Source organism: Plasmodium fragile (genome assembly GCF_000956335.1).
Source record: "Plasmodium fragile strain nilgiri unplaced genomic scaffold supercont1.108, whole genome shotgun sequence".
NCBI classification, from domain to species: Eukaryota; Apicomplexa; class Aconoidasida; order Haemosporida; family Plasmodiidae; genus Plasmodium; species Plasmodium fragile.
In genome coordinates this window covers 34265-45699 of record NW_012192688.1, presented here as the reverse complement: position 1 = coordinate 45699, position 11435 = coordinate 34265, and the positions used below count along the sequence as shown (strand labels likewise).

Here is an 11435-nt window from a genome sequence, read left to right as displayed (position 1 = left end):
TATGTATATCACATAATGAAGTAAAAGTGGTCTACCGTTAGCATGCGTTATGCCCCATGCATGAGCGCCGTCATCCGAATGTCAGATCTTGGCCAATAGGTCATCTACATATAACTCCTTCTCCTGCAAACGGCTTTCAAGCTCGCATTGTTCGATTACGAACGCGAGAAGGAGCATCCACAATTGGGCAGTTAACGGTTTTGTCATGTAAGGTTGCGGATGCAGTGGTTGCGTGCGTGGTATATCTCTCACGCTTAGTATGTCTGCGGCTGCTGTTACTATTTGCATGTTTAAGTCTGTGTCGACGGCAGGTACGTCGCCTTTTGCCGGCACTGTCTCCTCCTGTACAGTATTCAACAAATGCCTAAACCAATCTTTTTCGATATACTTTGCCATGTCGTTATGTTGCTTCACGACCCACTGTTTCCAGGCATCTTTTTTCATTTCCACACATCCAATACTTCTTTGTTCACTGAGTTCACGATGCACGTTGTCGTCGTTTGGCGCATGTTGACGCAGGTATTGTGTCCATTCCAACTTTAGTTGCAAAAACCACTGCTGTGTCGTGCAGTCCTGCAATAGGTGCTTGTTGCGGTCAATCCAAGGGATGCATTGGGTGCAGTCCGACGGCGCGTCCCCAGGGTGGGAATGGACATTCCGCTGTTGTTTTTCGGGATGTATGGTTTCCATACAACGCCATGGATCGGGGTCCTCTTCGTCAGGTGGAGAAGTGTCCGTTGCTAACTGTACAGGTTCCATACAACTCCATGGATCGGGGTCATCTGCGTTAGGTGGAGCACGCTCCCGTGCGAACTGTATGGTTTCCATACAACTCCATGGATCGGGGTCATGTGGTGGACATGGATCGTGGCCGTCGGAGTCAATGGGTGGATCCAGGGTGGATGGAACATGGTTTCCTAGTAAACCATGGTCTGCGGTAGACACACCCACGATATTGTTATTCGTTTCCTGGTCCCGCATCAAATCCTGCGCAAACTCCTGTGCAAACTGCTCCACGACAATCTGCAAATAGTCGTCTTTGGCGTTTTCCCATTCTGTTGCTTCACATTCGTGGAGCACTTCTAGATGTAGCTCGATAATCGTGCGCGTATGCACGCGTGGCGAGCGTCGTCGTCGGGCGGATGTTGACGCAGGTTGCCTATCCCTAACCATCGTGTAGTCGTAATCGGGTGGCGGCAGGTCGCCGCGTTGTAGATGCTCTAGAATGTCTTCGTCGAGTGGCGGTGACGGAACGTCACGAACGGTGCGATATGTTCGTCGTCGTTTGGCGAGGTACGCAAAGTACTAAGCAAAAAAAGGGGGTAAAGAGGAGGGTGAGGACGGTAGGATAAAAGGAATGAACACGGGTGTAGGGGCATATTGGTTAGAAAGATCATATATTGCAGCCCGTAGGGAGTTTCTGCGGTATAAACATCCTGCACATGCGACATTCCGGGATTGCCGTATATACTTACCTTCCATAGGAAAAAGGCAATGATCGCAGTACCAACCACCGCGGGAAGGAGCGCGGGGGTATAGGGGATGAGATCCTTGGGGTCGAAGGGTTTCGAACGGAGAAGGGGAACAAGTGGGGGTGCGTCATTAGGTTTTTGAGTGGGGCCACCGGGAGTATTGGACACACCTCCCCCTGGAACGTGCCCTGAACCGCTCTGTGTGACAACTGCTGGGATTTCTCCGTGGTTGGGATCCTGTGCGCCGCCTGGGGGTAAGGATGCACTTGGGTCACCGCCGCCCGGACTGGCAATATCCTGGCTGCCAGGTGGACTACCTGGAGCCACAGCACCTCCTCCACCACGTTCATAACTGCGTGTACTTTGACCGTCTGGTGCACGCCCAGTACTGGTCGGCCCGCTGGGGCTGCTGCTCCCCGATTGTTCTGGGTTCGGGTGCGGTTTGGGTTTGGGTGGATTGAGAGGAGGGGGGTCATCATTGCCGCCATCGACGACGGCATCCTGACCGCTGCTGTCGGCTTCGCCAGCGGTAGCTGTGGGACCGGGCGGGCCGGCGGGAGTCGCTGCCCGTGTTGCCTCTGTAGAAGGTGTCTGCGTGGACGTGGATGTAGGACCCGATGACGGCGGTCCTGCTGCTGCCTGCGGTACCGTCTGCTCGGTGGACTCTGTATTCGTAGGGGCACTGAGACCTGTAAATTGAAGGAGCGAACAGAACATAGAAGGAAACGGAAGTTGTTCTGGGATGCATGGTTGCCGATGGTTAGTCCTGCGGTCAGCGGACCACGGTCGGTTGACTGCGGTTGTCCCTCGTTTCACGACATCACCGGCGCTGGATGGTTGACTACGCGGTCGGCACCATTGGTGCCACGGGGACGGCAGGCATCGGGGCATGAGACGGGCAGGAACGTGGGACCGGGGAAGCAGACGGACGCGGTCCCGGGGGCAGGGTGCCACCCCGGGAAAAGACTCTCTCTGTCTCCCACACAACACACACAACACAGACAGTGTGTGTGTCGACATCTATACGTCGCTCTACCGGCCGCTACATCCAGCGGCCAACCCGCGGCGGCTTACGCTCCCCCGCGCCCGACCCATCACTCTGCCGCTCTGCGTCGCGCTCATTCTCATTCGACGTTTGGTTTCTCTCGCTCTCCGTGTTCTCTCTCCCTCTCTCCGGAAAAGTTGTATGTGTGTTTTGTGTTCTCTGTGTTTTTGTTGTGGATATGCACTCAGGACAATACCTGCTTCTGTGTCTTTGGACTTCTGGTCACAGTCATCATGAGTTCCGGAACTCGTGCCAAAAGTGATAGTGGTAATGGATTTAGCACCGGCGAGACCTTCGCCTGCATTTACGACTGTGGCAGACTGTGCTGGCTTTGAGCACCTATCTGTACTGTGCGTTTCCTTGCCGCCCTGAGTAGTCGGGTCCTGAGGTGGTGACGGTGGAGGAGGTGCCTGTGGTCTTGCTGGTAATACTGCAGATGCCGGTGCTTGTGGTTGCGATGGCGGCAATGACCTGCCTCCTGCGGGATCCCCGAGTTCGCGTCCTGCACTTGGTTTACCTAAGATGGGGAACCCAAGAAACATGGTAGAACGATGATAAAAAAAAAAAAGGGACACAAGTGGTAGACAGAAAGAAGGGGCGCGAGACGGTGGGGTCAGGTAGCGGCCGGGTACGGTCCGGCTCGATGCAGTGGGTCGATGCATGGGTCGCGGTGCACTCGGTGGACACGGTGACGCGGCAGCAAGCGCACGGTCAGTTGAACTGTGTGGACGGATGATAGCAGTACACTTATATTTGTGGCCGTCATGTCGTCCGTCTCCGGCCTTCGACACCGCTCCATGCGGTTCCGCCGCGCACACCTCGTCTACACTCGTGGCCGCACCACAGTGACGCCGCTCCCGTCGTGACTGCACACGTCAGCGAAGTCGTTTGCTGTTCTCGCCGCGCGTGCGTGGTTTTGTGGCGGCATCCATATTGAGCAATACGTTACGTAGCGGGTCGTATTGGTGCTTTCTCCCATCGGTCCTTACCTTTCGGTCCCTGTGGTTGTGTGCCGGTTGCGTGTATGGAGGCGCTAGGATCTGTAAACAATGGCAAAAAGTTGTAGGGAATGCGTAGGTTATGTTGTGCTCAGGGACCTAGAATCCAGGAAGGTCTTTTGATATGGTGTTGCGTTCTCCTCGTCTTGTGTTTTCATCCCTTCCTACTTTATCCGTTCCCGTCGCACTGCTCTGTGCTTGTTTCCCCGTCCTTACCTGGCACCTGAATGTTCCCTCCGTCGCCGTGGTGCTTGGTTTCTATTTGACGCATTACCTCGTCCAGTACACTGGTCGCTGTTCCTTTATCCTTCGCTGCCTGCATTATTCTTCTTCTCTGGGATTCCGTTATTTTCGCCTCTTTGTGTATTAATCCCGCTACCTCTCTTGCAGTGCCGTCCTGGAACAGTTTCACTACATGCGCGTCTTCACTATCTGTCTTCGCTCTCGCCTTCGTTATACTTGTTGGTGCAGCACAGGAGGTCTGTGCTCGGGACCCACCTAACCCTCCAACGGATGTTAGTCTCCACCTATTTATCCATTCACCCATCGTTCCGGCCACAAACTTCGTGCCAATGCTCAGGCTATCATAATCAAGGCCCTGACATTGTTGGCTATTAGTGTGCCCCGCAAGTGCTTTACTTATTGTACTCATGTGCCTGGACACCTTATTTATAATGTCCTTTGCTGCACAGTTCTTCTCAAATAACTTTATTAATGTCACATTCCCTACCACACATTTGAAATAGTCCCTCCAGCTCTTCTGCTCGGCATTTAGTTTTGTCCCACCCGTGACTACTTCTGCCGTGCCATCCATGTATACAAATATTTTCACGATGTACCGGCATATCAGCCTCTGTACTACAGACTCCTTGGCTTTCCCATAGAGTGCCTGGCACACCGCATTTTCTATAGTAGTCTTGACTCTCAATGTAGCAGTCAGCTCCGTGAATAGTTTTTCTATGTCGTCCCAGAGCATATCCTGTAAATATAACAACACATGTCCACAAATATACACACTGTGTACCTGTGCCTTTCCTGACTGTTCCTAACACAGAATCAATGCTATTCTCCTGACATATATGGTTCACTGTGGTGAATGAGCAACATGACTTTATAATGCATGAATACTCATCGTGCTCCCAAAATAAATTTTAGACTTCTCTTTGTATACAATGACCACTATACACTGAATTATCCTAGTCGCTCTGTATAATCACTTACACTGAATTCACTCTTCCTTGCTTGGCCTTCTCCCTTATCAGATGCTATTTGTCTCTGTTGTACATACTCCACCAAGACTTCTACCAATTTTTCAGCCATGATATTATTGCTATGCTCATATATAATTCCACTTCTGCTGATATTACCATGACGTCATACTAACCCAATACGTGCGTACATATGTTAATATTGCATATATTCAGTCTTCACCGTATGCGGACTTAGAACATATGCACACAGTAGGTTGTTAATATGCCGTTGGACACGTAGCCGCTGATTCTAGTATTCCACCATGAATTGGACATAGTACTAACAGACAGATAAACATAAAGTAAAAAAAGGAAAAAAAAAAAAAAGAACGAAAAAAAAAAGACAGGAAAAAATAGGAATATACTACACACCGTCATGAATACACCCCTTAAAAACAACACCCCTTCTCCACTAAACGCCTTCACACACCATCTCTCTGCGTACACTAAACCCCTTGTACACTAAAACCGCAGTAGCGACAACAACATCAACTTGTGCTCCCGTCGTTGCCGTCGTTGCCGTCGTTGCCGTCGTTGCCGTCGTTGTCGCCCTGGTTCGCCTGCCCACATAATATGTGTGTTCCTTCCTCCGTCCCCCCCGCTGCTCGTTGCTCCCTCACTGAATCCCTCAATGGAAATCCTTCCCTCGAACCCCTTACTCGGCCACTTCGTCGAATGCGTCTTACACTCGGCTACTTCGTTGAATCGTGCTTACACGCGGCTACGGCGGTCGACGCGGTTGCTCGGACAGACAATCTCTCCCTCCTTTCTTACACTCGGCCACTACGTCGAATCGGTGTTGCACGTGGCCACAATGCGCGTTTACCCGGCCGCGTTGCTCGACGCGTGTGCTCGGAGAGACCATCTCTCCTCCGTTCTTACACTCGGCTACAATGCGGTGTACGCGGCCGCGTTACTCGACGAGTTTGCTCGGAGAGACAATCTGCTGGTTGTGACAGTCGGCTACCTCGTCGACAATGTGCTTTACCCGGCCGCGTTTGCTCGGAGAGGCAATCTCTCCTCCTTTCGTACACTCGACGACAGTGCTTTACGCTGCCTCGTTTGCTCGGAGAGACAATGTGTACCTTCTTACACGCGGCTACGGCGGTCGACGCGTGTGCTCGGAGAGACAATCTCCTCGTTCATGCACTCGGCTACTTCGCAGAACCCCTTCTTACACGCGGTCGCGTTACTCGGCTACAATGCGGTTTGCGCGGCCTGCGTGTGCTCAGAGAGACAATCGCTCCTTATACTGGAATGCGTATGCGCATGCTATATTTGTGCTGCACTATACCCGTAGAATGCACTTGCTCAGCTTTTAATAATGAACTGCACATAAAGGAGAATACTACCCCTTGATATTATTCATTTAAATCTACATTTTATATGCATTGGACCTGTAGCACCCTGTTCCTATGGTCATGTTAAAAGAAGTTGACTACAGAGAAAAAGAACAAAACAAGGCAAAAGGCAGCACAAGTAAGCAGAAGAGAGCAGAAAAAAAAAAAGGAAGGTATAGAATAATGTAAACCCGAAATATATTATGTGTATCACATAATGAAATAAAAGTGGTCTACGGTCAGCATGCGTTATGTCGCATGCATATGCCCCGTCATCCTAATGTGAACACTGTTGCAATAGGGCATCCACATGTAACTCCGTCTGCTGCAAACGACATTCGAGCTCGCACTGTTCTATGACTAATGCCAGGATGAGTATCCATGTTTTAGCGGTTAACCGTTTTTGCATGTAAGGTTGCGTATGCAGTTGCGTGCGCGGTACATGCGTCACTCGTAGCATGTGTTCTGTGCCCATTACTTTGTCCACTTCTAAGTGTTTTTCTACTCGTGGTACTTCGCCTTTTTGCGATACTGTCGCCTCCTCTACATTATTCAACAAATGTTTACACCACTCCTGCTTCCTATGTACACTCATTTGCCGATGTTGTTGCGCTACCCATTCTTTCCATGCGTCAAGCTTGTTTATCTGCGGGGTTGCCGATTCACCGAGTTCACGCTGCCCGGATACTCCGTTGTCCTCCTCTGCCACCATGTGCTCGCGCAGGTATTGTTTCCAATCCGCTTTTAATTGCAAAAACCATGCCTGTGCCGTGCACTCCCGCAAAAGGTGCTTGTTGCGGTCAATCCAGTTAATCCAATTAGTGCACGCCGCCGTCGCGTCACCGTGGTCGGAATGAGCACGACTCTGTTCTGAATCTAACTGTATGGTGTCCATACAACTCCATGGATCGTGTTCATTCGGTGGAGAACTGTCCCGTTCTAACTGTATGGTTTCCATACAACTCCATGGATCGGGGTCATCTTCGTTAAGTGGACATGAATCCAGGGTTGTCGAATCCTTGGTTGGTGAATCCCGGTTCGAAGAAGAAGCCGGGGAACTACTATGCCCATGGCCGTCCCCCATAAACTCTTCAACGAGTATTTGCAAATAGTCGTCTTTGACGCTTTCCCATTCGGCCGCGTCACATTCGTTGAGCACTTCTAGATGTAGGTCGATGATCGTGCGGCGATTCACGCGTGGTTGACGTCGTCCGCGGCGTTCGGCAGCAGACGCAGGTGGCCTATCCCTACTCATCGTGTAGCCGTAATCGGGTGGTGGCAGTTCGCCGCGTTGTAGATGGTCTAGAATGGCTTCGTCGAGTGGCGGTGACGGCACGTCACGAACGGTGCGATACGTTCGTCGTCGTTTGGCGAGGTACGCAAAGTACTAAGCACAGAACAAGGGGGTAAAGAGGAGGGTGAGGACGGTAGGATAAAAGGAATGAACGCGCGTGTAGGGGCATATTGGTTAGAAAGATCATATATGGGAGCCGGTTGGGATGTTCTGCGGTCTAAACATCCGGCACATGCGGCATGCCCGCATTGTCGTATATACTTACCTTCCAGAGGAAAAAGGCAATGAGCCCAATACCAACCACCGCGGGAATGATCGCAGGGGTATAGGGGACAAGATCCTTGGGGTCGAAGGGTTTCGATGGAGGGGTCGGAGGTGGTAGTGTAGTAGGGGGTCCTGCTGCTGGACCCGATGTACCACCTGATGGACTAACTGTCCCACTGGATGGCTCGTGTGGTGTGGTACCGGAGGAACCTGATTGCGCAACGCCGGTGGAGCCAGGACCGGAGGAAGCAGGGTTTTGGTCACCGTTAGAACCGGGTCCTGAGGATGAGGAAATGCCACTTCCTCCCCCACCTCCGCCACTTCCACCTGCAGTACCTGCTGCGGGCGGTTGGCCGCCGCCGCCGCTGCCACTACTACCCGATTGATCTGGGTTCGGATTCGGTTTTGGTTTGGGTGGATTGAGAGGAGGGGGGTCATCGTTACCGACGGCGACGCCCTGACCAGCGGGTTCCGCAGTGCTGTCGTCCACAGAATGTACCGGTGCTTGTGAACCTGGTACTGCATCTACGGGATCTGTCTGTGTTGGTGGTGCCCCTGATGTTGATGATGATATTGTAGTAACCACATCCGGCGTCGAACCCTTGTCTGGATCCTGCCCCATAGTGGAGACAGGGGTAAGTGGCTGGGATTCCGGTGCGGCGGGTGCTGCTCCTGCAACCGCTGATGAACCGTGGCCGTCCTTAGATGTCGTGTGCTCTGTAGCACTGCCACCTGTAAGATCAAGGTCAGGTGAAAGAAAGAATGTCATGAAACTGAAGTTTTCTACGGTGCATGCCCACACGGTTGGCACCATTGGTGCCACGGGGCAAGAGACGGACGGCGGCATGGTTCACGAGGGTATGGGGGCCCGGTGCGAACGGTGGTTGGCTGGTGCCACCCCGGGAAAAGACTCTCTCTGTCTCTCCCACACACAACACACACACAACACACAGACAGTGTGTGTCTGTCTGTCTGCTTCGACGTCTACGTGTACATCGCGCGGCCGACCCGTCGCTTGGCCGATCGCGCTGCCGCGCACTCTCATTCGACGTTTGGTTTCTCTCGCGCCGTGTTGTCTCTCCCTCTCTCTCCGGAAATTGTTGTTTCTTGTTTTTGTTTTTTTTTTTCTCTCTCTTTTTTGTTCTTCGTTTAATAGTACACGCGGCGTACGCTGACACAGTGTGAAAGCTCAGTAGTATGCTCATGTGAAACAATGTTACCTGTGTCTGAACATTCGGGCGTGGTGACGGCAACAGTGAAAGATACTGAGGAGCCACCTGTACCTCCTCTGGAGTCATCAATGGGATCAGCATATTGCCCGCGGCCTGATTGCCCTGCGTGGGACTCGGTCACATGCTTGGTACATTCAGCTTTCTTACCTTGAGTCTCTCCTTTCTCGTTATTGGTAACAGTGGCCTGTGGCGTCTGCGCCTCCGCTCCTGACTTGTTTGTGGGTGTTGTGGATCCTCCTGTACTGGATGCTGCTCCCTGTTCCCCTTTAGGTGCTGCAGGACGTGCCGGTTCTGGTGGTGGTGGAGGTGGTGGGGGTTGTTGTCCCGGTCCTGGTGCTTGACCTGGTCCTTGCCCGCCTGCTCCTGATCCTGCTGCGGCCGGCTGTCCTTCCCCAGCCGAGGAATCTGATCGTGGTTGTCCGGAAGATGTTCCTGTTCCTGATGTGCCTGCTGCTGATGGTGCCGAGGGCTTCGCCCCGTTCTTGTCTCCTCCTCCCCCTGTTACCGGTTTTGTGGTTGCTGGTTTGGTAGCCGCAGGTTTGTCGGCTTGTGGTGTGCGTGCGTCCTGCTTCGTTGCTGCAATGAGGACAACGGAACAAAGGTGGTAGAAAGATGGATGCGAAAGATGATAAAAAAAAAAAAGGATACAAGTGGTACAGAAAGAAGGCGCGAGACGGTTGGGTCATGTAGCGGCAGGGTACGGTCCGGCTCGATGCAGTGGGTCGAGATGGACTCGGTGGACTGCGTACTCGGTGGCCTGGGTCAGGCGACAGCAAGCGTACGGTGAGGTGGACTGCGTACTCGGTGGACGGAGGTGATAGCAGTACACTTGTATGTGTTGTCGCCGTCACGCTCCGTCATCTCGTCTCCGGTGCCGTGGCTGGCGCTCCATCACGCGTCGCCGCCGCAACCGCTACCAATGCCGTCGTGGCCGCCGCACTCGTCGCCGCTACACAGTGGCCGCTACCGCTACATACTGGTAGCTACATAGTCGTCGTCGCTACCACTGCCGTCGTGGACGCCGCTGTGCTGGGCTCACCGAGGGGGTGGTGTTCCGCCGTGGGTGCGTGTTGTTTTGTTCACGCGTGTGCGTAGTTGTGGCCGTGCGTTGTTGTGGCGGCAGCATCCATATGGGCCATACGGTTCTTATTCGTAGCTGCCGTATATTGATACGGGCCGTATTCGTGCTTTCTCCCATCGGTCCTTACCTGACGTTTCCTTTGATGGTGTGGTTACCGGCGATGCTGCAGCCTTTGGATGTGCTGCTTGTGTGTTGGGGCCGTGTGAATTCGATTGTTCCGTGGAAGGTATTAGGTCTGCCGTTTCCTTCTCCACCTTCGTTACAATTTCCTGAACTTTCTCGCGCAATTGCTGCGTGCGTTGTACTATGCTTCGTGTTATCTCCTGCTTAGTCTTATATTGTACGGTGCCGCTAGCTCCCTGTCCTGTCGTACACAGTCCAGAATACCCCATACCCTCGTAAAGCGCACTCTTCGATATCCACGTTCTAATTTCTTGTTCTATATCCCTTCCACCGAGGCTCAAACGACTTATATCCCACGAATGACACTGGTTACTGCGTCTGCCTCCCTCCGGGTCCAAGGCCGTAGCCAGCTCTTGCGCCTTTTCCGTTATATATGCCCACATGCGTGTCGCCCCGCAATACTCCTCCCGTAGTGCCATCAGATTCACTTTCCCTATTATACACCGCATGGTCTTTTTCACCTCTCTGTCAGTTTCTTGTTCCCTGCTTTGCCTTTCTGAACTATTTAATCTCTCTTCCATATAAGATATGACGCGCACAATGTTCGTGCATAATGGCATTTGTGCCTGCGTAATTTCGTTAGTTGCTCTGCCCATCGTGCATATCACGTCTAAGGTAGGGTCCTCTTCATTATTCATATGTCCTACGAATTCTTGGAACATATCGCCCATGTCTGCCCATATCCCTCTCTGCAGATTAAAGAGGATGCGGAGATCAATGTGCACATATACTCCTGCAGTTTATATATTTCTATGCACTCAATACCGCCATGCCCGGCGAAGTCTACGGGCATTCCTGTATACCGCACGCATTTATGATATGACTTACATTCAAATCTGCCTGCTGTGAACTTTTCCTTCTCTTTAACCAATCTGTGATTAAATCCGTCAGGTACCGATGCATTCTACTATTCACGTACGGTCACAAGTATCTCTGCAGCATGAACTAATACATTAATAAAGTAGACGTACTGTCCATATACAGAGGTATCATTATTCATGATACTTAATCCGGTTTCCTGCCAGCCGCGTGCCACGGCTGTGGTTCGTGTATGATATATACTGTCCTGCTATATCCTTCACTCGCAACATGTCACGCAGTGAGAAGTACAATACAACACTAACTGTAAGACTTTCCACAAAACATGGATATGCAAGGATAGCTGTAACATATTACGAGAGCTTACACAATTAAAGGGTGCGGTGGGTCAAATACACACTACGGAGGAATTGTTCGTATACAAATATTACTGCGCACAAATGTCTGAGGTGTTGCT

General features: G+C 51.9%; 2 protein-coding genes across 2 annotated transcripts; both read right to left on the bottom strand.

The window, feature by feature from the left end:
- Positions 1-81: 81 nt before the first annotated feature.
- Positions 82-4835, bottom strand: AK88_05256 (uncharacterized protein; the record flags this gene model as incomplete). Its single annotated transcript, XM_012482858.1, has 6 exons — positions 82-1305; positions 1476-2161; positions 2714-3034; positions 3507-3557; positions 3732-4494; positions 4737-4835. The coding sequence occupies 6 exons, from the start codon at positions 4833-4835 to the stop codon at positions 82-84; spliced, it is 3144 nt and encodes a 1047-aa protein (XP_012338281.1).
- A 1547-nt stretch (positions 4836-6382) lies between these two features.
- AK88_05255 (uncharacterized protein) lies at positions 6383-11062 on the bottom strand (the record flags this gene model as incomplete). The annotated part of the gene is made up of 6 exons (XM_012482857.1): positions 6383-7492; positions 7665-8395; positions 8884-9471; positions 9873-9929; positions 10104-10848; positions 10988-11062. The coding sequence occupies 6 exons, from the start codon at positions 11060-11062 to the stop codon at positions 6383-6385; spliced, it is 3306 nt and encodes a 1101-aa protein (XP_012338280.1).
- Positions 11063-11435: the final 373 nt, after the last annotated feature.